Raw genomic sequence first — 22492 nt, 5'->3', positions numbered from 1 at the left:
TAAGATCTCACACGATACATGACTAAGAACGAATGCTGTTGCAGCTCAGCCCAAAGGCTTTTAAGTTCCATTTTCTGCCTCTATCTAACCTTCATGTGCATGAGTCAAATGCGAGTAAAAGACAACGCCACCTTTGCATGCGAGCTATGCTGTTTTTCTACAAAGAACAATTCTCCTTACTCTTACACATTCATAACTTCCTTTATTTGCTTACACTTATTACATCTCATGACACACACATACAGTAGAAGTCATTTCATACATCAAATGATACATTTCTAATGTCTGAATGACAGTTGATGGGATAAGAACAAAGTATACAGTGCATTATCTCACAGGGGTAGAGGTGAGGAGCCTGTGTTTAATCACCCGTTAGAGAAATGTGCAGCATGAACAATGAGGTAAATCCATGTTAAACCAGTGACACACATCTTTCTGGGCTTCATCCAGTACATGTTTATGCACAGTTATGTCTCCAATGACCACATCGGCTCCTCACTTAACCTCAAGCAGCAGACAAGGAATTTCCAGGTAGTCCAAAAGCCATTCTGATAGGATTATGTGCCAGTGATTGATGCCTCATTGATTAGAGGAAAGGATGTTGTGTAACAGGAAGTTGAGAGCAACAGCCTTTTCTTTGCTCTTAAAGGGGGGCACTGCTTAACGTGTCTCTCAGAGAGTGCACCGGCATCTCACTTGCAAATGCCTGACCGGATCATTCTAATGTACATAGACAGGTACATATTCACATACTTGAGATATTTGGCTTGTACTCTGATGATGCTATAGTTGCATCTTTACAAACACAAGTCGTCTGCACATATATAAGGGTTTGGAAGCCTCATTTACCTCCTCTGTAAGAAGGACATTTAAAGCTAAAGCTGTGTGGATCTCAAACACTGGCTGGCAATCAAATCCTATTAAATCTTCTTACAGGAGAGGTAGATCTACCATTTGACTGTGACTCTTGTCGGCTTAGAAGGCTGCTGCTTTTACAGCCTTCACATCATATTTATGCTTCAAATATTACACAATTTACATTTTACAATTTCTATGTCAAAAGCTATATACATATGAAATCATCATCAAGATATCTTTTGGGGTAATCAATATGGAATTGTACTAAACACTGGTGTAAATATTACATATGTTCTGCAGGTCTGCTTCAAGCTGTTTATCAAAGCTGACAATAAAGTTTCGAAAAGCAGTCTCGATGCTTGAAAGTGTGGCTTCAGCGCCCGTTTGTCCACACATTCAGAACGCCCTCTTTCAAATCCTGACTCCAGCTCTCCATCCACAAAGACAGTTCAAGTACAAAACACTCAGAAAAGTATTTTTATATAGATAAATTGCATATTAAAATACATACACCCTCTCACAACTCCTCTGTGCCTTTTGAGGTAAGAGCCCTTGAATGAGCATTAACAATTGTTTGCTATTGCCATTAAAGCGTCCCTTCTTTGTGTTGAAGGAATTCATCTCCTGTCTGATTACTAGAATGACCGATAAACTGCTGAAGACAATGTGAAGTTTAACCCCTTCTTCTCATCCCTGCCTGCCCTCCTTACCTCTCTTCAAGCCTGCCACTGCCACAGCAGCAGCAGCTAAGTGCATTGTGCAACTACCGGTACACTGACTTCCAAAGGGAATCTGCTTTGGCAGGCAAACATCCCCTACAGCTCAAACAGTAGCCTATTTTCACTACATATACTAAGAGTTTGGATCTGTATCTTAGCTATTCAAAGTTTCCAACCATGGTGTGGATTGCTAGTGTTAAAGGGGAATAGCATATGTTGAGCATGCAGGTTTTGCTGTCCAAATGTTCATGATGTAAAAAGCAGCGGATGGAGGAAGACTGGTATCCGTCACATCTTCGGTGTCTCTCCCAGTCCAAAGTCCCAGCATTACTTCTTGGTGAAGTTTCTGCCTCGTCCTTTGTTGAAGAATAGTTAAACTGGTCTAATCCAGACTGCACTGCAGACCAGACCTGGCTTACGCTAGACTACTAGCAGGCTACACTGAACCAGACCAGAGCAAATAGCTGGCTGGATTGGACTGCACCAAAGTCAGCTATGCGTAGAATATACCAGACCCAGGAAAAGATCCAATAAAGACTAGTGTTGTCTAGAGAAGTCCTAAACCGTCCACATCATTAAAGATCCATGCAACTTAACAGATGGTGCAGGTCTTTGATTTTCCATCACCTCCACCTCCAGCTAAACAAAGAAAGAAAAAGATGCATTGGTATTGCATTGTATTACTCTTAATATAGACTACACACGGACCTCCCTCTATGAATTCTTTTTACCTTTTTTGGCTTCTTCCTCTTCTAGTTTCTTCTTCTCATCCTCAATGGCCTTTATCTTTGCATTGTACACCTCTGCAAGCTCATTCCAGTGTGACCTGTTGTTGTTCAGACCATCAAACATGGGTTGGATCTCTTTGTGAAACCTGGAAAACTCCTGACAAATGAAGGAAAACACACCGATTGTCAGTATGTGTTGTGTAGAATACTGAAGAAACAACTTGACAGAAGTGTGTGTGTGTGTGTGTAGATGTTACGCCTCATAAACCACTAACTCCATACAGACAAAAGACATATGGAAGTAACTGTGTGTGTGTGTTTGCCTCTGAATACCATCCTGACGGATGAAAAGCTGGCTGACATTCTTACTGGGGCAAACCTTGATTTATTTCTATGCATCCTGTTATTACAACTGGAGTAGGTTGAAGCTACAGCAAACATGTCATTTTGCATTCTGTTGGAATGTTTTTCTAGAGTGCATTATAGATAAAGTACACATGTTGTTTGGCATGTCCATATACTGCACATCGCATTCTATCACAGCTGTCAACACAGGCAGGCTTTATGAGTTATTAAACTGATGGAGGGAGGCTTCTAGAAGACGTGCTTTTTTATGTAATGTTGCTTTTTGTAAAAATCAATTCTGCAAGTATGTTGAAATTCCAACAGTTACAGATAAACTATTGCAACACAGCACACACACCCTTTTTTGCAGATGCTGTGTCTGTTTGGATCTCCATTACTTCACTGGTTTCAACAACTGCACAATATGATTTTACCTTGTATACAAATGAGCACACAAAGTCAATGAAACCGCACTGCATCTTGGGTAGCTGTTCGGCACAATTTCTGTCCATCATGGGCTAAAAGAGAAAGACAAGAGGAGAATGATTCAGGTTAAACAAAATCATCTCACTATTCTGTCCAGAGAGAGAAGAATGTGTAAAATGGGAACGCCTCTTACAATTGGTTGCTGGTCCAAAACATTTCTCTCTAGATCTCCCTGTTCCCAGAACTCAGCTGCGACCATGAGAGCCACCTGAGAGAAAGAAACCAACAGCAGAAAGGAGTGTTATTCAGGTTAATAAAAGACATATGGAGTGAGGAAAAGATGAAGCAAATGAGTAGTAAAAATTAAAATGTCCCTTCTTTACCAACTACAGTATAACTATCATCTCAGGCCCAACTATCAAAGATAAACTCTGAAATTTACCTATTCTTAGCATTTGACCTAAGGATAACACATTTTAGCTTACACATAATAATATAAATACAAATATAATATTTTATTTTTGCCATGCTGTTCCCATGTGCAAGCTATAAAAGCCACCCACCTTGCTCTGTACCTCCCAGGGCTTAGTGATGGCTGACAAGTCACAGCCTGTCATCATCATGGCCCTGCAGGAGAGAGGCAGACAATCCATCAGGGGAAAAAGAAGATGATGCAAGTGATGCCGATAATGTGCAGAAACAAATGTGTGGTTTAAAAACAAGTACTTACATGACAATTTCCTTCCTGGTGGGGTTGTTGGAAACAAAAGCAATGGCCTCTTTTTCATCTGCCATGGGCTCTGTGGCATTCACGATGTTTTGGAACATGGTTCTCTTTCTGCATAAGGAAAACGAGAGTCAGTTGAAAACAAAAGAGGACACAGGATAACAAGTATATTGTTGCAGTGAACCTACTTGAAGTAAAGGGCCAGATCAGTGGCAATGATGCAGACATCAAACAAGTGCTGCACGTTCTCAAACTGACGCTTCTGCAGGTTGCAGAAGATGTTCAAGCTCTGAAAGAGATTAAAGGTTGGTCAGGAGACAGGCTTCTATTCCTCAGTGTCTAATCAAGATTATCATTTGGTAACAGGTAGGCTACCTCCTCGCCCATAAGCGTCTTGCTGTACTCCAAGTGGTGCCTCTCCATGATGGAGGAGCCGTGCAGTTTAGCCAGAGGATGTGCACTCCTACAGAAATGAATGGTGTGGTGAGGAAGGCTGATGTCTACACATGTTAGACAAATGAACACATATTCAGAAAGTTGTGACTTGCTTTGTCTGGTAGAGATTGTTGGTCCCTCTGTGGTCGATATCATGGCAGAAAGCAGCAGCCACCATGGCAAAGGCATCTAGATCAGAGTAGTACTTTCTCAGCCTCCCCGTCTGCAGGAGAGTCAAAGGGTGGTGGCTGAGTACAATGTGTAAACAGAGAGAGCATCTTTAAACATGCAGAGGAATTACCTGCAGCAGGCAGAACATGGTGTGGCCCACATTGAACCCGTGCCTCCAGTTGTGGTAGGTAATGGCACGGTAACCCTTTCTCACAGTGTACATCCACCTAGTCAGTGTCTAAAGGAAAAAGAATATTTGTTATTCAAAGATCAGGATTCGGATTACATAATTGCCAATGGATCAGCAGTTTCTGTGCTTCCACGCTTCAGCAAAATATGTCTGTTAGCCTATACCAATTCACACATGTTGCCTATGATGCTCCGATGTATGCTCCGTTCATTCACTAAATTAAAACTTCACTTCTATCTTATCAGAACCCTAGAACTGTAGATCAACGGGTCAACAGCAGAACTTCATGTTTTCAGACTCATTTAAACCATTCACCGATTCTGTGGTGCACATAAAATAAGGTAATATAAAAATCTTGACCAAGACGACAGCAGGAAGTCCACATTCTTCCAAAGGGAACCTTTTAATGATGTTTCTAGAATGACTGACCTCTGCAGGAACTTTAAACTTTTCCACAACTCCCAGCTCAAAGAACATGCGGATGCCAGCTTTGATGAGGTCAAACTCAGAAACTGGGAAGTCACTGAAGGAGAACAGGTACAGATCCTCTCCGTTGACATTGTTAGCCGCCGGGCAGGTTGCTTTCTGAATGGAAAACACAAAGCAGTCTGTAAATTATTTGAACACATATCAGCAGACAAGCACAATGAAGAGATAGCTTATGTTAGTAAACGGTTATACAGTGTACATGTCAACACATACCAATAGTTTGTACATCTCTTTCTGGTCACAGTCTTCCGGCTCTGCATCAAACTTCTCTTTGGTGTTCTAAAGGAAAGAGTAATCATTTCAAGTGACATGAGATATGAAAAGGATGACTGCGACTTTAACAATGCTGTATCTGCCTCTTGAGTCAGGCTGACACTGACCAGAATGGACTGCAGCTCACTCGGGGTGCATCTGGTCTGGTACATGAGCATCTCCTGGGCGATGTCTTTCCTGTACTCCATGCGGTTCAGCCTGTCGTATGTATCACAGTTCAGCACAGACCATCCAAGGAACTGTGTCAAGGCCTGGAACAAGGACACAGAAAGAAAAATCCTGAGACATAGAACATGATATCCAAAATGACACATACTGTATAAGACTGCAAACCTCAGTGATCTGTTCATCATGCTCATCAAATGGTTTGCCATCTTTCCTGTTGAAGAAAGTGGCAATTCCCACAATTTCTTCCTTTTTGTTGACGATGGGCAGAGACAGGACATTCTTGATGACAAAGCCTGTCTCATCCACAGCCTCTTTCTGTGGAAAACAGAGAAACATGTTTCACACCAAGGCTCCACTTTTCATGTGAAGTGAACACAAATTTCAAGTGTATGTGAGTGACTATAAAAGTGTTCAAACCTGGAAGGTAAAGAAGTCATCTGCAGCCACATTCATCATGTTGCAAATCTGCAGGTGGTCAGGGTAAAACGTTTGCGTTATTTGTATGTAAATTATAACATAGTGTATATAATTATGCTCTTTTGTATGCGAAACTGTGCTTTGCCACATTTTTTAGTTGTGGAATAAGCACCATCATACTGGTGAGTGAACTGAGGTGGCTGTGACAGACTTACAAAGCCATTCTCTGCAACATAAGTTGGCAGTCCGCTGACCAGAGCCCAGTGATCTGCAGGTGGACCACTGAAAAAGAAAGACACAGAGGTGTGAGAGGCATATTGAGCAGTGCAGACTCTCAGGTGGATGTTTCCTCCTCAAAACACTTCAATGGACATATGGTTCATGTTGGTCACCAGAAACCACCACAAAAACATGGGGTCTCACACAAATAGGAGATGAATGCACAATTAATACACAAATGATTCATGTATTTTGACAGATGTGTGTAATTATGTTAATGTTATTTAATGTTAGTTACTGTTACTGGCATAATTTGTTCGGCTTTGATGCTCTATTTCTAAATGTATTGTGTTTGTGTGCATTCTTTTACTCACGGTATGACTTTGATTTCCTCTTTGCCTTCCAGCAAGTAGTCAATGATCTTGTAAAAGATGATTTCCTGCATTTAAAACAGAAGCCTGTAAGAAAATACTGATCTACCTCAAACAAGACTAGACAATAAAAAAATAAAGACAGAGATTTAAAGTGCCTCATGTGTGGTAAAAAAAAGAAAGAAAAGATTTAAGCAAAAGGAAAATAAATGAATTCATTACCCTGCCGTCTGGTGTCTTTGGGCCTTTATAGGGTTCTACATCTCCAAGTTTCACTGGCCATTCATCATAAAATTCCTGCAGGGAAATAACACAGAAGTTTTTTATGCCTCTCACCTCAGCTAGAAACTGTACTGTAGATCTGTTTTTTCACAAACAAACCTTCTCTTTAGTCATGTCCAACAGGCCCACTGAGTATCTTTCACATAGTAGATAGGTCCTTACAGTGTAGAGCGCTTTGTGGAACTGTCTCTCAATGTCTGTCAACTCCTCAAACACTTTGCTGGCTGACCAGAGCAGCACCTGTGCAGCCACAGAAAAACCAAACCAGTGAGATGAGCAAGTCATTAAGAAAGGGGGGGATATATGTTATATGTATTAGTGATAGCAGCAGTTTGGTTTACCTGACTCCTCCTGGACTCCACATTGTAAATGTAATTTGTGTAATGCTGCAGGGCGATGACTTGAGCAAAGTTCATGTACTTGTGGAAGAGCTGCAGACCAAATCAGGGTAGAAATTGCATCAATACAACAGCAGATTAAAGACATTTTTAAAGACAGTCTGATCTAGAAAATTTAATTTGTCATATGGGTGTTGCTTACATATGATTTACATCTGACAACAGTAAACATTGCTTCCTTTTTGCAAGTCACACGTTACATAAATACGTTCGACATGCAGGATAAAAAAAGCCCATTACATACAGCTTGTGGTTCCTCGTGAAGTAAACATGATTGTATTGTTTTTATTTATTTTTTACATGCATAAAATACACCCAATAGAAATCTTTTTAGCCCTGTGCATCATTTCTACCAATCCTCTCTTTAACTCTCCCTGATAACCATCGTCTGTAAAAACATCATTTACATGTGACCCACTTTATTCTTTGTGACTCAGAGCTACTAGGGAATATCCGCTGATACAGACTACAGAGATAACATATTCATAGTTAAATCAGTTTCTTTATTTTTATTCACAATTTGAATGCTCAAAAGCAGCCAAGTCGTTCAGGTCTGATTGGCTCCCACTGACATAATAGAAGTGTTTTGCACCCTACTGGTGAGATGTAATTACAGCAATGATCTTTATTTAGCTGTGCATTTCCAATTGGTGCTGCATTGGGGCTTTTAAGAACAGGAAACAGTGAAGTTGATGTTCATGCAAAAAGGACTGATGTGTGTGTCTAAAACACACGTAGGCTTCTGTATTTATGTGTACACTCTTACCTTCTCATCCTCTGGAGTGAATGCATCAGTTCCTATTTTGTTTAGTACCGAGACAACTCCAAGGCACTCTTTATCAGCCATCAAAGGGAAAGTGAGCAGGCATTTGGTCTTGTATCCAGTCTGTTTGTCCACAAAGTCGCAGAACTTTGTGTTCTGGATGGAGAAGAGGGAAATGTATGACATAATATAAAATACATATAAGTACAACTTGTTTGTCAGTAATTTATTATGTAGCCTACTGCACATGGTGGACTGCAACATTTATTCTTTAATTATATTATTTTAAGGAAACACATGTTGACAGTTGCATGTCAAATTAAAAAGGATATAATGTGTACAGCAAATTACACAATGCCACAATTTTCCGCTTATTTTAAAAGAAAAACAGCATCTGATTATGTAAGTTAGATGTACATGATTATGGGGACCAAAATACCAAAAAAAAACTTTCCAAAATGGTTAACATCTGTAAGACACTGATTTTTGTCGCATTTTTTGGAGTAGGCTATATTAGAAATATACGGTAATTGATTCCAAAGCTAAAGGAATCTTCATTTGACAGCTCCTCACCTTTGTGACATCAGGGACATTTTGTTGCTTTTTGGAGTGCGCAGTGAAACCGACGATACCCATGTCAAGAGGAAACACAATCTCAGCCTGCGGATCGACTAGGTTTGCCTCGTATTTGGACGTTGGAGTCACGTCCATGAGGCAAGTGGAGAGCTCAGGTATTCCGTTTCTGGACCGGCATTGGAAGTAGCTGGCCCTGTCAGCCTGGCAGATCAGGGCCACCCTCTGCAACACTTTGTGGAGGGACTGCTCCATGCTCCCTTGTTTCTGCAGCTCCTGGATGAGCTCGAACATGATGGCGGCCTCTTGTATGGAGCTAACATCCTTGAAGGAAGCGGTGTCTTTGACATCCACAGGTGCAGAGAAGGCGGCGGTCAGAGCTTCAGCGCGTATCTTCTTGTCGAAGTATTCTTTGGCGAACTGCGGGTTGTTCTCCAGGTATTTCTCTACGCTGTCCTTGTCTCCCATTTTGATTTTGAGTTTGTTTTACGAGTCCTCTTGTATTTTAAAAAAGCATCACCTGCCTGGGGAATGGTCAGGGGAGCTGTGCAGTGGCCTTCGGGGTGGGATGGATCAGAAGCGGACGTGCATTCTCCTCCGCGGTCCCCAAGGAAGTCACTAACACATCCCGTGTCCACCGGCAGACAGAACAGGGCGGCGTACGGCTTAGAGGCTGAAAGGATCAAAGTGGCCGCTAATTAATGTGACGTCATGACATTAAAACCCCTGCTTTAAGCGTCCTTAACCCGCAAATCCCAGCGCTGATCATTTTATATCCTCATCTGAGGGAGGACGCAGGAGAGAGTGAGACTGTTGTCAGATTAGATGCCAGTTTGGAGGGTGGGTACACACTGAGAGGACCGGTCCAGGCCAGGACTGCTGGGCTCACATTCTTAGACTCTTCAGAGGGCTGGTTGAGATCAAGGCTTTGAAACAGGTGTCAAATGCAGCCGGCCATAGGAAGGGGCCTTCTCCCACTGAGAACCAGAGCTCTGTGCTGCCCATCAGTGCTGACTTTAAAAATCCAATTATCCAAACAAAAACAACACAAGTTCAACTCTCTGCACAGCAACACAAACACTCCCTGTCTGCCTTTGGCCAGTGAGTTATCAGCCATGTTAAACAGTGCAATCAGCTTTCATCCTGTACTACCACAGTTCTGCCCATGTTGTTGTCTAAAACCGTGCCAGCCGTGCCCTGAGCCATATCAGATGTGCGAGCAGCCTACCTGTGCTCTAATGATATCATTATCAGTCTGAGAACTGGAAAGCAGCCAATTAGTGAGACTTGGATGTCTGAGAACAAGGCCCTAAACAAAGATGGCTGGCTATTATTATCTGAGCACGCTGTCTGGTTGGCTGCTGGCAGGCTGGCAAGACAAGGATGTCCCCACTATTTTTCACTGCAGGGGGATTAAGACAAAGCTTATCAAGGGAGGACTACAAAAGGTGTGTGTGTGGGTGTGAAGAATTTAAAGCAATGTGGAAATAAATTAGAGTAGCCTACTCACAGTGGGGTAAAACAGTTTGTTGTGTGTGGAAGAGGAGAGATAGGCATGTCAGCTAAATATAATTACAGGTATATTTATAACAGACATTTTTTTAAATAGTTTTACCCACATCTGTTACAAGCTACACCCGAAGCCTCAACACACAACTATGAAACAATGGAGTGAAAAACCGTGTGTCCACTCCCACTGTAAACAACAGACTCAGGACCTGCTGTTAGACATGACACTTCAGTGTCTGAAACATGTGGTAAAGACTGAAGTATTTTGTATTTGGATATAACATCATATGCTTCCTCCATGATGTGCATTTAGCCCTTATGTCTTTAGCCCAGTCCTTGATCCTATAGGTTTTTTTTTTGCTAAACTGACTGCGTAACGTACTGCTCTAAATGCTAGGACAGCAGTGTTACATTCAGCGATTCTTGGCCAGTTTTCACGATTGTGAAATAAACTGCACTGTTTCTGGCCAAATTCCAGCTGCTATTATTGCTCCTCAACAGTGATTGGACTGTTTTTTTGTCAATTGGCCAGAGCCGTTGGTTATGCAATCTGCAGATGTTTGGCTCCTTTATTCAACCAAGCCCTCAGAGAGCTCAACAGTGCAAAACAACAGCACCAGTTTATTCCTTTTTTTTTGTTAAATCAGCAATGGTAGATTTACATCAGATGAAAAACAGACCTGTGTAAGAAAGAAGAACTTGCTCGTACTGATGTTAAAAGTGCACAACAACGGCAGAAAACTCTCATGAGTGATTTGATCTGGATCAGTTTGTAATCAGTAAATGCAAAGGATCTTGAATAAGGAATTTGCTGGATGAATCTGTGATTGATTCCTAAAATTGACATACATTAATTAGTCTCTGGGAGTGGACTCTCTGTAATTCATACAAACACAAGGATGGTAGACAAAGCAAGCAGCTGATGAAGGAACACTGATGCCTCCTTTCTTTCTGTAACCTTTCTTTGGGGAAGATGCATCTGTGCAGTTTTTCACACAGAATACAAAAGGTATGTTTCATAAGTCAGTCAGGCTCAGTGGCAGAAAGACCGCTCACAACCTAGTTTTCTCTGAGTGTGTGCCTAAGTACACCTTATATGAAACTGTTGCTACTTCCAGATGTTCCTCTTGGCTTTGCTTTCAGGGGGGGATGAAAGCCCCAACAGAAACAGGAAAACACATTTTTTTGTGTGGGGGAGATATGGAGGGGTGGTCGACCAAGTGTGCATAACACACAAATCAATAGGACGGGGGTTGCGGTTATGTAAATGTTTGTCCAATAGAAGGCAAGCTAGCTCTGGGGAGAGCAGGGGAGGTTCAGGTCTCTAGAAGTTATTATGCAATCCTAACCAGATGTATATAAGAGAAGACCCAGAGTAGAAACCAGAGGATCTCTGTAAGCTGCACTCTTCTTTAACAAGGTATGCACTGGCAAATGTTTTTATCGAGGACTTGAGGTGAATCTGCAGTTTAGCTGACCTGTCTTTTCTGTTGCTCTCATGGCTCTTTTTGTCAAACTGCCTGCACCCTTTCTTCTCTCTTCTCCTTCCTCTGCTGTAGATGCTGCGATACGTTGTGGCCCTCTGTCTCCTGGCAGTGTCCTGGGCACAGGACTGTCAGGTAGCCAACATCCAGGTCATGCAGAACTTTGATAAATCTAGGGTGAGTAAGCCAATAAAAGACAAGTTGTATTAAATATCTATTCTTGTATTTCTATGCTGGTTTATCTTCAGCGGTATGCGACTACAAATTGCCTCTGTTTTTGACAGTTCGCAGGGACCTGGTATGCTGTAGGGAAGAAAGACCCAGAAGGCTTGTTCTTACTTGACAACATTGTGACCCAGTTTAATGTTGACGAAGAAAGCAAAATGACGGCCACTGCTAAGGGCAGGGTGATCATCCTCAAGTAGGTTCTGTTCTGTAAACAGTTTGTTTTTTCTTGTTTTTGTCTCGCATCATGTTCTTCTTTGTCTCTGACCCCCAGTAACTGGGAAATGTGTGCTGACATGTTGGCCACTTTTGAGGATACTGCTGATCCTGCCAAGTTTAGAATGAAGTACTGGGGAGTCGCATCCTACCTGCAGACTGGAAGTAAGTTGTTTACAACTTAAAATGAATGGTAACCCACTTGATTGTTTACTATAATTGACAATAAATCCATCAAACAGCATAGTACAGGCATTTCTTAGTTAGGAGTATATAAAGCGGATTGTTGACCTTCGGCCAACTGTTGATGTAACACAATAGACTCCAGCATTTGTTTTTTGACCCTGACCTGGAAGATGAATCAAACCAAATGCTCACTAGATAAGGTCAACATGTCCTTTTTGCAACATCTAAAAAGAATCTAACCTCTCCCCTTCTCACTCCCTCCCTGCTCTCAGACGATGACAACTGGATTATCGACACAGACTACGACAACTATGCAATCCACTACTCCTGCAGACTAATAGACTCCGATGGCACTTGCTTAGACAGCTACTCCCTCATATTCTCCCGTCATGTGACTGGCCTGAGGCCAGAGGATCAGGTCATCGTCCATCAGAAAAAGATGGACCTCTGTCTGTTGGGCAAATACAGACGTGTTGCACACACTGGTAGGTTGAGTTCTCATTGGTTTGTGCTGTGATTTATTGATCTATGCTTTAGTCAACAATTTGACATTAAAGGGTGAAAGACCAAGGGAATGATTAACTGAGCTAAGTTGGTGCATATCCACATGATCACTGACCACCTTAAGAAGCATTAGAATTCCTTTTATTGGTAACAATGCAACTATTTATTAACTATCATTCTGTTGAAGTAAGTGTTGTCTTCTTTGTGCCTCAGGCTTCTGCGAGAACAGCGAGTCTGTTAATCCTCCACAGTAAGCAGCAATGGACCCCTCTGCTGGTTTCGGACTGAGCCTTACCTTTTCTGTCACCCCTACTGTGTCTAACTCTAGCTTAAGAGAGAGTTCCAAAAATAAACTATAAATGGCTAACTGTCACATTTATAGACTGCAAGAATGTAATCATGACTATTGTTGTTATGAGTAAATTGTCAGATATCCCCATTGGTAAAATAGTCAACATTATTTTTCTTTTTTTAAATATATATAGAAAAGTTTAAATTGTTTCAAAAAACCTACTTTACAGTGAGAAAATGAGACGTATCATGTATGACATAGTAAAAAACTCTCCAGAGTATAACCACCTTGTTTACTAAAAACAAAACAATAAGTCACTGGGCTCCACTCTTAAACTGAAGGGCGCACAGTATCCTGTAGCACAAAAGTACATATTGTTGATAAACCTTAACACATGTGCAAAAGGTCTTGTATATATGACCCTATGTGCATATGTCAAGTCAGTAGTCACACAGTAGTAGATTGGTTGCTTCGTAATTGTATGATGTGTACTTCATAATGCATTTTTTTAAATAAAACATTCATACCATGCTGGCTTATTCAGTTCTTTAAATATTTATTTGTATTCCTGGAATACAAATAATGGATTCATGCTGTTGCCTCTGGACTCAGTGAAAATGTATTAAAAAAAAACAGTAAGGTTTTGTATTTTCATATTTTAATCATTGTGCTATGAAACAAGCTTCTAGCGTCAGCTTCCTACACCGCAGACAGCTGGGTTTCATTTTTGGCAGCGCGGCCTAACACGTGGCCACTTGCAATACCAACATGTGAGAAAAACCATGTTCTGAGTTTGAATGCCAAAAACAAAGCTCCATCATGTTTTTATCTTGATGTCTAAACTTTTGCTGCAATTCATATATATTTCATGAGTAAAGGATTGATACTGGACTTTGTCCCCTACAATGTCCATAAATATCCTGACACCTACTGGACAAACCACATCCAAAGTAAGAAGGGACTTCTGAGAGCCTCAGCTACACTCTGTTTACCTAATTACCAAATGTCTGCATTCTAAGAAAGAAGATAAACATGGCAAACGTTAAACCTGCTGCATGTTAGCATGCGGAGACTTGAATTTAGCCCAATAAGCTCCACTGAAAATAGAAAGTGATGTGATAAAGTACACAAGGGGCTGCTGCATTGGGAGGAGATTTACATCTTTATTGCACATTTTCGTACAGTACATAACATGCCAACACTTTGGAGGACATGATTACAGTAAAGCAAAGACAGCTTGGATAAAAGCTGGTCAAAATCAGTAGATTCTTGAATAAAACAGACAGCTACCAATAAGGTAAGATGTACAGCAGTGTCTGTCTTAAGTCTATTGAGTCACATTGCCATGGCTGCAGGAATAAAGACACCTTAACCCCTTTTCCCCTACTGAGAGGACCTTTAATCCTTGCCTTAAATAGTTTAGTACAAGGAATTAACTCATGCAATCTCATTCCAGCCTTACAGACTGCAGACTTGAAAAGTCAAGGTAGAGATCGAAGTGAGCTTCGCTCAACAGGAAGGAATATGCAGAGAACCTGCTGCATGTGACCCGATAAGCTCCATCACTGCTGTATGTTCAAGCAAATAAAACTATGTGGTTAAGGTTTGAGGAAAATCTTGGTCATGGTAGGAGTCACATGGTTGAGCAATGTCTATCCAACATGGCAGACAGACATGTAAAAAAAAAAAAAAAAAGGCGGAACTAGAGCCATAACAGATGGCAAATTGTGGGCACATTGCATTGGACCGCTTTGTCAACAATTGCCTATAAACCTTAAAAATATAAATATTTTTCATATTATATTGTACGTCACATCAATACTGTCAAAGACCACTGCAATTAATGCAATTAGAAAAAACACAAGCACAAGAAGAGAAGCAATGTGTTTAACCAATCAATAAAATTAGGCAATGTGTAAACATTTATATATAATCAAATAAAGTATACCCAACAAAACAGGTGATCCTTTACTGAAGATAAATAAAACCTCCCTTTTTAAAATAAAAGACAGTAGCTCACTTAAACCCAAGAATAAATACTCATAGATCAAAAACACACAACAATAGAAAGTCAGAATTTACTAAGAGCTTTAAAAACACTGTAAAAATATAGCTGCAAGAAAAAAAATAATATAAAAGAAACATGATTGATTTTTATCTGTAAATGATCAGCTCTTTGGCCTTCTAATGGCTGGAAGAAATGGAGCATAGACAAGGAATGAGTGATGATCTGACATAATAGGTTTTACGCTCGGTTTTTAAATGATTCTAAAAGTTATTTATTTGTGAAACATGCAGCAGTTTAAGAATGCCCTGTAAGTCCCTTTTATTAAAAAAACAAGAAAAATGTCTCATCTTAAAGACTTTGAACCAAGACAAAAAGTTATAGTATAGAGCCTATCTTCCAATTACACACAACAATTCTTGAAAAATAACCCATGTATGTCCCATTATTTACATAATTGATCAAGGACTGAATTTACTGAGGGCTGTGTTTGTGAAATCAGTGTGTATAACTGCCTGTTCAGAGCTTAAACAAGTATTTAAAATACACTGCAGGGTTTCAACTTCTTAAGTGGATCCAGCCTAGTGCTTCCAAACCTTATTGTGATCTACGCCATCTTTCATAAGTCAAGCTTTGGAAGTATTGATCTAGACTGCTGTGCTTGATTAAGCTAAACAGTAGTCAATGTGAGCCAGAAGCTCCCTGTGACGGCTGGTGGGATAGTGGGCCCGACACTTTGGGCACTCCAAGAAACTCTCATCCAGGAGGTTGATGACTTTCGATGGCGATGTGGGGCCAGGGGAGTCATCAATAGTAAGGCGCTCAAACTCAAAGTTATTGTATGAGGTGGGCTCTGAAAAGCGAGCATTTGGCTGCTTCTGAAATAGGGAAAAAAAATCCACATTTTGTAGAGGTTTTGGTACAAAGAGCAACATAATATGCACATTCCAAGAGGACAGTGGAATACTCTACTACTAGAAAGCAAAGAAGAAAGAGAAATGGCATAGAGTTTGAATTCATATTGATGAAACTATATTTCACATAACACTTACAGCAGACTCCAGTTTAGAAATCTGATCTCGGGCCTTGCGAAGCTCCTTCAGCACTTTATGTAACTGGTGCTGCATGACCTGACGATCAATTTTTTCATTTTCGAAGTCCTTGGCAGAAATCTGGATCTTAGGAGAGGCAGAACCACAAGTATGAACAGGTGTACTTTTAAAAGAATACTGCCATCTCGTCTTCTTTTATTTGACAGGTCTTTTTGTAGGTGTGTGCTATAATTAAGAGGAGCAGATGCATGCAGTGTTACCTGTTGTTCCAGGGCAGCAATTCTCCTCTCGTCTTCATTTTGATTCAGAATAGACTTCTGCAGCATATTTACCTGTTAAAGGCCAGAGTATTAGGGCAAATTTTGTATAGCGCCTACAATGCTTTTTACAGTGTTGTCAGAGCAGACTTTGGTTTAATCTACAAACCACTCCACAATGCAATTTTCCCATTGTGGGACAAATAAAATGTTCTTAATCTATTAACTTTAGTTAGTGGTGGTAAACAGTGAATTCATGGTCACCTGCAGCAGAAGATCAGCAGATCTCTTCCTCTCTTCCTCCAGTCTGATGTTCATACTCTCCAGTTCCGCTCTCATTCTGTCAGCCCGCTCAGTCGACATCTTTCTCTCTTCACACACTGCATGTCTGGACGCATTGTTTGAATATGTAATACAAATTATTGATAATAGTTCTGCTTAAGTTTACCAGTTTGTGTAACAGCTTTAATCTTTTCCTTCAAGAAGTTAATTTAAAAGGTCAGTTTTTGGCATTAGTATTAATTAGAGGAGGTAAAATTGGTGATTGATGACATGTTAACAGCTCAACCGTGAGACCTTATTGATCCGACATCAACCAGAGCCAGCAGCTTTACCTGTTGCCAAGTCTCTCTGCCTGAAACTGCCTTTTGGCTTCCTCCAGCTCTTTGCTCTTCTCTTCATACTTCCTCAGAAAGGATGACAACTCGCTGCACTTGTCCTCATACTTCCTCTGTTGCACTAACAGCTCCGCCTGGAGCCTGGTGACCTGCTCCTTCTGAGACTGCAGCTCAGCCTGAGCTTTCACGGTCTGCAGAGCGAGAAAAACACAAATTGCAGAATGATGTTTTCTTTATTGTCACCTCAGTTCTGAAAAAGACTTCTACAGGTCAGTTATAAAGATGACTGAATCCACAGAATATGTATGTTCAGTGCTCTAGCTGCATTGATTCAGAGTCAAAATAATCTTTTGAACAGAGGCAAAAAACTAAATCTGTAAAGATGTAAAAATGGTGACATTTTCTCACCAAAGCCAACGGAAGAGGCCAATATATGCAGTAATAGATCAGAGGGCAACATAACTTCACTTTCATAATTACATAAAATAATGTAGCATTTACCTGGTTCCTCTGTGCACTGAGCTCCTGCTGGGTTCTAGTAACTTGAGCTTGTTGGCCCTCAAGGTCCCTCTGGACCCCTAAGAGTAACTGCTCATAGTGGCTTTTCAGCTGAGGTTCCTTTTCTGGACCTGCAGTAGCTAAAACAAACATTAGTAAGCAATTAACCAACATATATTATGTATTTCCAGCAGAACAACTAAGTAGGACTTATTATTTCATAGCCTATTACATGGCCAACAAAATTAAGTACTTGTTAACTACACTTTCCTGGAAGATTTCCATGTACTATTATTGTAGAAAATGATATGAGATTATCACCCTCTGAAGTGGCCCCTTGCTTGGGTTGTTGCTGCTTTGCTTGGGCTAACTGCTGTTCCAGCTCCGCTGTGCGGGCAAGGACGGACTGGACGTAGACCTCTCTCTGCTGGTCATACACCAGCCACTGCTGGTTCTTCTCCAGAGCCTGGCAGTGAGAAACACACTCCAATAAAGACAAACTGAGTCCAGATTTTTTTTCCACTTATTTAAATAAATAATCAATAAAAATTAGGCTTACATCTCTCAACTGATCTTGTACTAATGCAGAGTCTCCCGGAGGTACTTGTCCATTCTGGAAAGAAAAACAAACAATATTTAAAATCTGAATTAGTTTGTATCAACATTTGTTTCTGAGCCACATGGCATAAAAATCTTAGTTAGTTAGGCTGGTGTAGAAATAAAAAAGGAGTTTATAGGATTTTATTTGGATTGAACTTAATTAGCCTGAAAAGAATAAAAAAAGCAGTGTCCCAGGGCTGTCTGTACATGTACCCTGTTCTTATTATGCACAGTTCTTCCAGACATAGGGCTGTCATGAAGGTGCATGCAAGACAAGTGTGGTTCTCCTCAGAGCAAAGCCACTTGAAGCACTTCATGTTCACTTTTTCTATTATTCATTCTAGAAAATCCCAGCAGTCTTAAAACCTGCAGGTCTGCCCTAGGCTCAAAGTCACATGAATACCTGCTGGTTACAATTATTCATCTTAATTTTTAAAAATGCAAGAAAAAAAAACCCTTGAGCAATGGATCAATCTAGGCACTGCCTCTTAGAGATTTGTCCTCATGACCTAGGGCACCACCTTTCAGGCTAGTTCCTCAACATCCCTCCCTCGAGGACACAGTCACTCATAATTCTGCCCCCCTGACCGTGAGGTCTGCATGTCTGATCCAACACCTAAGCTCTGGCAAAAACCTTCACAATGCTGTTGCAGTTAGCATCTATGCGCTAAAGCTCTGCACACTACCAGACAAGCACCGTGAGCTTGTCAACTTTTTCCAGATGGATTTAAACGTATGGCCCAAAAGCTAAGCTCATGAACAGCTTTTGCAAATCCAGGAAGGAGGCGGGAAGGAGTGCTGGGCTTGTTGCTAAGATTATTTCTAGTAATGCAAAATGAGCTAAACCAACAGCTCGGAGAGAGTGCTCCTGGAATAACTACCATCCAGGCATGGAGACAAGAGAAGACCACCTGCAGCCAGGGTTGATATCAAACAGAACATGCATTTGCAACTACTGAGCATTCTCATTCATTTGTATTGAGTCTACTTTCTAATCCTTTTCATCTAATCCTTCAATCCTCCCTACAGGGATTAATAAAGTAAATCGTAATCTTAAATTATAAGCCTATATAATGTTTGTAAATATTGTTATTATTATTATTATTAAATGGGACATCAGGATAAACTTGGAAAACGTGATTGCATTGCCATGAATTGAACTGAACTTTGGGGCCCTAAACTACATTTTCCTTTTCACAAAACTCAGTGTTCAGCCACCCAAATTCCTCAAGTTCCTTCATGTGATTTCTCCAGAAGCAAAGAAGAATCCCAATGACTCCTCTCTAGCTGAGTACAGCTTCTCAAAGCATCAAAGTACTACCCTTTCAATGAATAATATCCTAAAATTGTGAGAGAAGAGGCAGCTACAGATTCACTAGAAGGTGTTTCAATAAAGAATATGAGTCATATAGACAATGTCATTTGGACAAAGTTATTTTTCCCCTCTCATTAAACTTCTGTTAGTGGGTGCTGTTCCATAAGCTACAAAAGAGGACCACTGAAAAGGAGTGTTTTTACACTTATAATGTTTCACTTTGAGCCATGTGTTACTTTGATAATGACAAATTAGTTAAGGGTGCTATAGTGAGAAAGAGAACAGAAGTTACACACTGCCACCAAGTGGACAAAAAAACTACTGCGTGTACCTGCATTACTAAACCAGGCTTCCTTGATGCAGTCAAGTCACTGAAAAACATTTTCTCTGCAAAAACCTGCTGAAATGAACTCAATAAAAACCACAGGTGCAGCACACACTCATGCCAACCACTTGTCAAAAATCTTGTATTTCATTAAGTCATACAGCCCGTTCTCTTAGTGGAAGCAGGAAATAGTGACTCAAATATATTATTATTCATCAAAAAGATTAGAATTGAAAAATAAATATGTCTGCTGCATTTTGGCAATATATATATGCAGTAGAAACATCTAGTATCTATCTGTATCTAGATATTGCCAAAGAAGAAGGATATTGGAATGCAAGGCACAGGACAGAGAGCTGTTGCAGGATTCTATCCTATGCCAGGGGGAAAATATGTTGTCAGGGGGAGGGGTATAGAACTACTCATCCAATTCTGCTCCTCTGTGAGTCCTGACAAAAACTTTTTTACATTTTTTTTTTTAATTTCTAATAATCATCATCATCATCACTCTCTTAACAATTTGTAATAAGGTTGCTCTTGCATAGCTAAAAGAGATATTACAAAATTAGAACTCATACACATTTTATGACCTGCACTAGCACAAGTAGCGACTCATTATTTAAAGCACTGATTACTAATAACAAGGCCTAATAAGGCTGCTGGTCAGGTGGAAAATGTCGACTCACCACTACTTGTGCTTCCAGGGACTGGCATTGGGTTGAAACAGTGGCCAGATTGTTTTTAAGATTCTCCGTCTCTTGTGACAACGTCTGGAACAACGCCTCTTTTTGCTCTGCGTCTTTCCTCCGCTGCTCCAGCTGGGTCTGCAACGCAGCTACCACCTGAAACACACGACAACAAAACATCACTATTTTAACCTTTGCTTAAACAGAGACAGACTATTATCTTCTTCATACAGTTGACATTGCACATTGGTTACAGATGAATGTGAAAAAGAGGCAGCCATGAACATTGTTTGGAAAAAATAAAATAAAATGCTAACATCCCAATACCAGCATGTTGTCTCTTAGTTTAAAACTATGCTATTCTGACTATTCTCAACTAGACATTTTTTTTGCCAAAACAGAAAATGATCTTGCAAAGATAAGCAACAATCTCAAACAGATCACATGGATTTCCACAGCCGTGTCATGAAGTGCGTCATGAATGTTAATACATACACAGACAGTTTAGAAATGTCAAGTAACCAGCGCACAGCATCATGTGTTAGTATGCAGTTTCTGCTGGTTGTCTACAAACTTCACTTTGCTGAGCTGCTGTCAAGATGGAATAGACGCTTCCCCTCTGACTGTTTTTGTGGCAGCTCATTGGAATTCTAGTATGATTTTTTTTCTTTTTCTGACAGCCTTCAGCTAGCAATACATATGCCACCAGTACAATGCCAAGAGTGCAACAAATCTTCACAATCTGATGAGTACTCTCAAAGATCTGGCTGTGACGATATCTCCTCCAACCGAGAAGAAAAGTGCTGCCTCAGGGCGTCCAAATACTGGATGTGTTTACTGAGGACTTTCTGATGTATACAGTTGAATATATATGTGATTTTTGTAACCTTATGTTAGTGCAGAGAGCTGTCATGTGTGAATATACCTCTCCTCCTTTGGCTGACAGCTGCTGTCGCAGAGTTTCCAGTTCCTGCTCTTTAACCAGCAACTGCTGATTGTTCCTCTCTCGCAGCGTCTCAAGGGAAAGAATCCTCTGAAATAACCGACACGGCACATTAAAATCCAGACAAAAACAACCCAGAAGCTGACATGCAAATTAACCTAGAGTAGAGAAAGACTTTACCTCCAGCAGCTTGCTTTTGTCTGAATCAGGTGGTTTGATGTGTCGTTTGGCCAGTTCATCAATCTTCTTCTTCAGGTGGGTGTTCTCCTTCCTGACTTTCTCCAGCTCTGCCTCAGCCTTAGAGGAAGAGCTGCTAGATTTGAAACCCAACTTGTTGACGATGCCTTTAGATGTCATGGCTGCTTTGATCTAGAAGACAGGTAGTTTCACAGAATGAATTTCAATTGAATCCTAGTAGTAAAAACACATTGAATCTTTATTCAGGTTAGAAATGAAACAGCCCTGATGAAAATGAAATAAAGGTTGTACAGGTTAGCATAAGAGCTAGCTCAATTAAAACGCCTCTCTTGTAAAATAAAAACGTAAATACTTAAATAAAAATTCTAAATGGGCTTGTGTGATCCGTCATTTCCTGATAAAACACACCTTCGCACATTCATCTATCAGTAGTCAAATAATTTTTAACCAGCTTTACGTAGCTGACCAAATAAAATAATGTAACAATGCTCGAATTTGCTCGTTCATGTTGAGGTTAAAGCAACTGATAATAAATACGAAGTGTTACTTACAGACGGATGCGTGTTCAAGATATTCCTTGTGGGTAGTCTGTTTGTGACGAGAGACCGTTTTCTGAGACTTTCGTTTCCTGAAGTTTGAATTGCAGCGCGTTGACGTCATGTCCGTGATGCACAGCGGGGTGCGCGTGTTTACGTATCCCATGTTGTGCCGAGATCTGAAATGCTGGGGCGGTGCAGTGGAGGGAAGAAAACGTTTCGTTAACTCTTCTATACATTTTATGTACATTACTGTATCTACATAATAATTGCTTTTATATACAATATTTCTAATCACTTAAATACATCCGAATTAGTCTTTTGTCTGGTCTAATTTCCTACGCCGGGCTGTCAGTTACAGTAAATGAAACGAGCACTCAGAAGCTAGTTAGACTCCTAAAACCGGTTTGTCATGTAGCATATTCTACACAACCTTAACAGACAGATACTGAAATCAGTTTATGGAAATTAATCAGCCATGAATCAGCTTTA

General features: G+C 40.5%; 3 protein-coding genes across 4 annotated transcripts; 1 reads left to right on the top strand and 2 right to left on the bottom strand.

The window, feature by feature from the left end:
- Positions 1 to 821: 821 nt before the first annotated feature.
- pde6c (phosphodiesterase 6C, cGMP-specific, cone, alpha prime) lies at positions 822 to 9020 on the bottom strand. The gene is made up of 22 exons (XM_028431066.1): positions 8553 to 9020; positions 7983 to 8135; positions 7160 to 7249; positions 6918 to 7058; positions 6759 to 6833; positions 6540 to 6604; positions 6162 to 6228; positions 5947 to 5994; positions 5695 to 5844; positions 5469 to 5612; positions 5302 to 5367; positions 5029 to 5184; positions 4540 to 4647; positions 4352 to 4461; positions 4179 to 4266; positions 3992 to 4092; positions 3807 to 3914; positions 3640 to 3703; positions 3270 to 3344; positions 3085 to 3168; positions 2309 to 2462; positions 822 to 2216 (listed from the first exon to the last, which is right to left on the bottom strand). The coding sequence occupies exons 1-22, from the start codon at positions 9018 to 9020 to the stop codon at positions 2170 to 2172; spliced, it is 2562 nt and encodes an 853-aa protein (XP_028286867.1). The 3' UTR covers positions 822 to 2169.
- A 2320-nt stretch (positions 9021 to 11340) lies between these two features.
- rbp4 (retinol binding protein 4, plasma) lies at positions 11341 to 13497 on the top strand. The gene is made up of 6 exons (XM_028432070.1): positions 11341 to 11481; positions 11621 to 11722; positions 11830 to 11966; positions 12045 to 12151; positions 12445 to 12657; positions 12890 to 13497. Exons 2-6 carry the CDS (start codon positions 11621 to 11623, stop codon positions 12928 to 12930), a joined length of 600 nt encoding a protein of 199 aa, XP_028287871.1. The 5' UTR covers positions 11341 to 11481; the 3' UTR covers positions 12931 to 13497.
- A 622-nt stretch (positions 13498 to 14119) lies between these two features.
- On the bottom strand, positions 14120 to 22096 carry cep55l (centrosomal protein 55 like). Of its 2 annotated transcripts, none has more exons than XM_028431141.1 (12): positions 22016 to 22096; positions 21447 to 21635; positions 21249 to 21356; positions 20324 to 20479; positions 17957 to 18010; positions 17719 to 17863; positions 17401 to 17537; positions 16897 to 17090; positions 16547 to 16670; positions 16286 to 16357; positions 16026 to 16151; positions 14120 to 15851 (listed from the first exon to the last, which is right to left on the bottom strand). In XM_028431141.1, exons 2-12 carry the CDS (start codon positions 21621 to 21623, stop codon positions 15639 to 15641), a joined length of 1506 nt encoding a protein of 501 aa, XP_028286942.1. In that variant the 5' UTR covers positions 21624 to 21635; positions 22016 to 22096; the 3' UTR covers positions 14120 to 15638. The 2 variants fall into 2 exon arrangements, with proteins under 2 accessions (XP_028286942.1, XP_028286943.1); XM_028431142.1 differs by having other exon boundaries at positions 17401 to 17528.
- Positions 22097 to 22492: the final 396 nt, after the last annotated feature.

Source organism: Parambassis ranga, chromosome 19 (genome assembly GCF_900634625.1).
Source record: "Parambassis ranga chromosome 19, fParRan2.1, whole genome shotgun sequence".
NCBI lineage: Eukaryota > Metazoa > Chordata > Actinopteri > Ambassidae > Parambassis > Parambassis ranga.
Note: the sequence above shows the minus strand (reverse complement) of the source record. Positions and strands in the feature narration are given on the sequence as shown.

What these genes read in the sequence shown, in the direction of transcription:
- rbp4 (XM_028432070.1), top strand. Translation starts at nt 11,621, where the DNA reads ATGCTGCGATACGTTGTGGCCCTCTGTCTCCTGGCAGTGTCCTGGGCA. An exon ending in AGAACTTTGATAAATCTAGG is followed by an intron (nt 11,723 to 11,829) that starts GTGAGTAAGCCA and finishes TGTTTTTGACAG; the next exon opens with TTCGCAGGGACCTGGTATGC. An exon ending in GGCAGGGTGATCATCCTCAA is followed by an intron (nt 11,967 to 12,044) that starts GTAGGTTCTGTT and finishes TCTGACCCCCAG; the next exon opens with TAACTGGGAAATGTGTGCTG.
- pde6c (XM_028431066.1), bottom strand. Translation starts at nt 9,020, where the DNA reads ATGGGAGACAAGGACAGCGTAGAGAAATACCTGGAGAACAACCCGCAG. An exon ending in AACAATCTCTACCAGACAAA is followed by an intron (nt 4,267 to 4,351) that starts GCAAGTCACAAC and finishes TCATTTCTGTAG; the next exon opens with GAGTGCACATCCTCTGGCTA. An exon ending in GATCTGGCCCTTTACTTCAA is followed by an intron (nt 3,915 to 3,991) that starts GTAGGTTCACTG and finishes TTCCTTATGCAG; the next exon opens with AAAGAGAACCATGTTCCAAA.
- cep55l (XM_028431141.1), bottom strand. Translation starts at nt 21,623, where the DNA reads ATGACATCTAAAGGCATCGTCAACAAGTTGGGTTTCAAATCTAGCAGC. An exon ending in TACAAGATCAGTTGAGAGAT is followed by an intron (nt 17,864 to 17,956) that starts GTAAGCCTAATT and finishes TCTCACTGCCAG; the next exon opens with GCTCTGGAGAAGAACCAGCA. An exon ending in TTTCTAAACTGGAGTCTGCT is followed by an intron (nt 15,852 to 16,025) that starts GTAAGTGTTATG and finishes TCCCTATTTCAG; the next exon opens with AAGCAGCCAAATGCTCGCTT.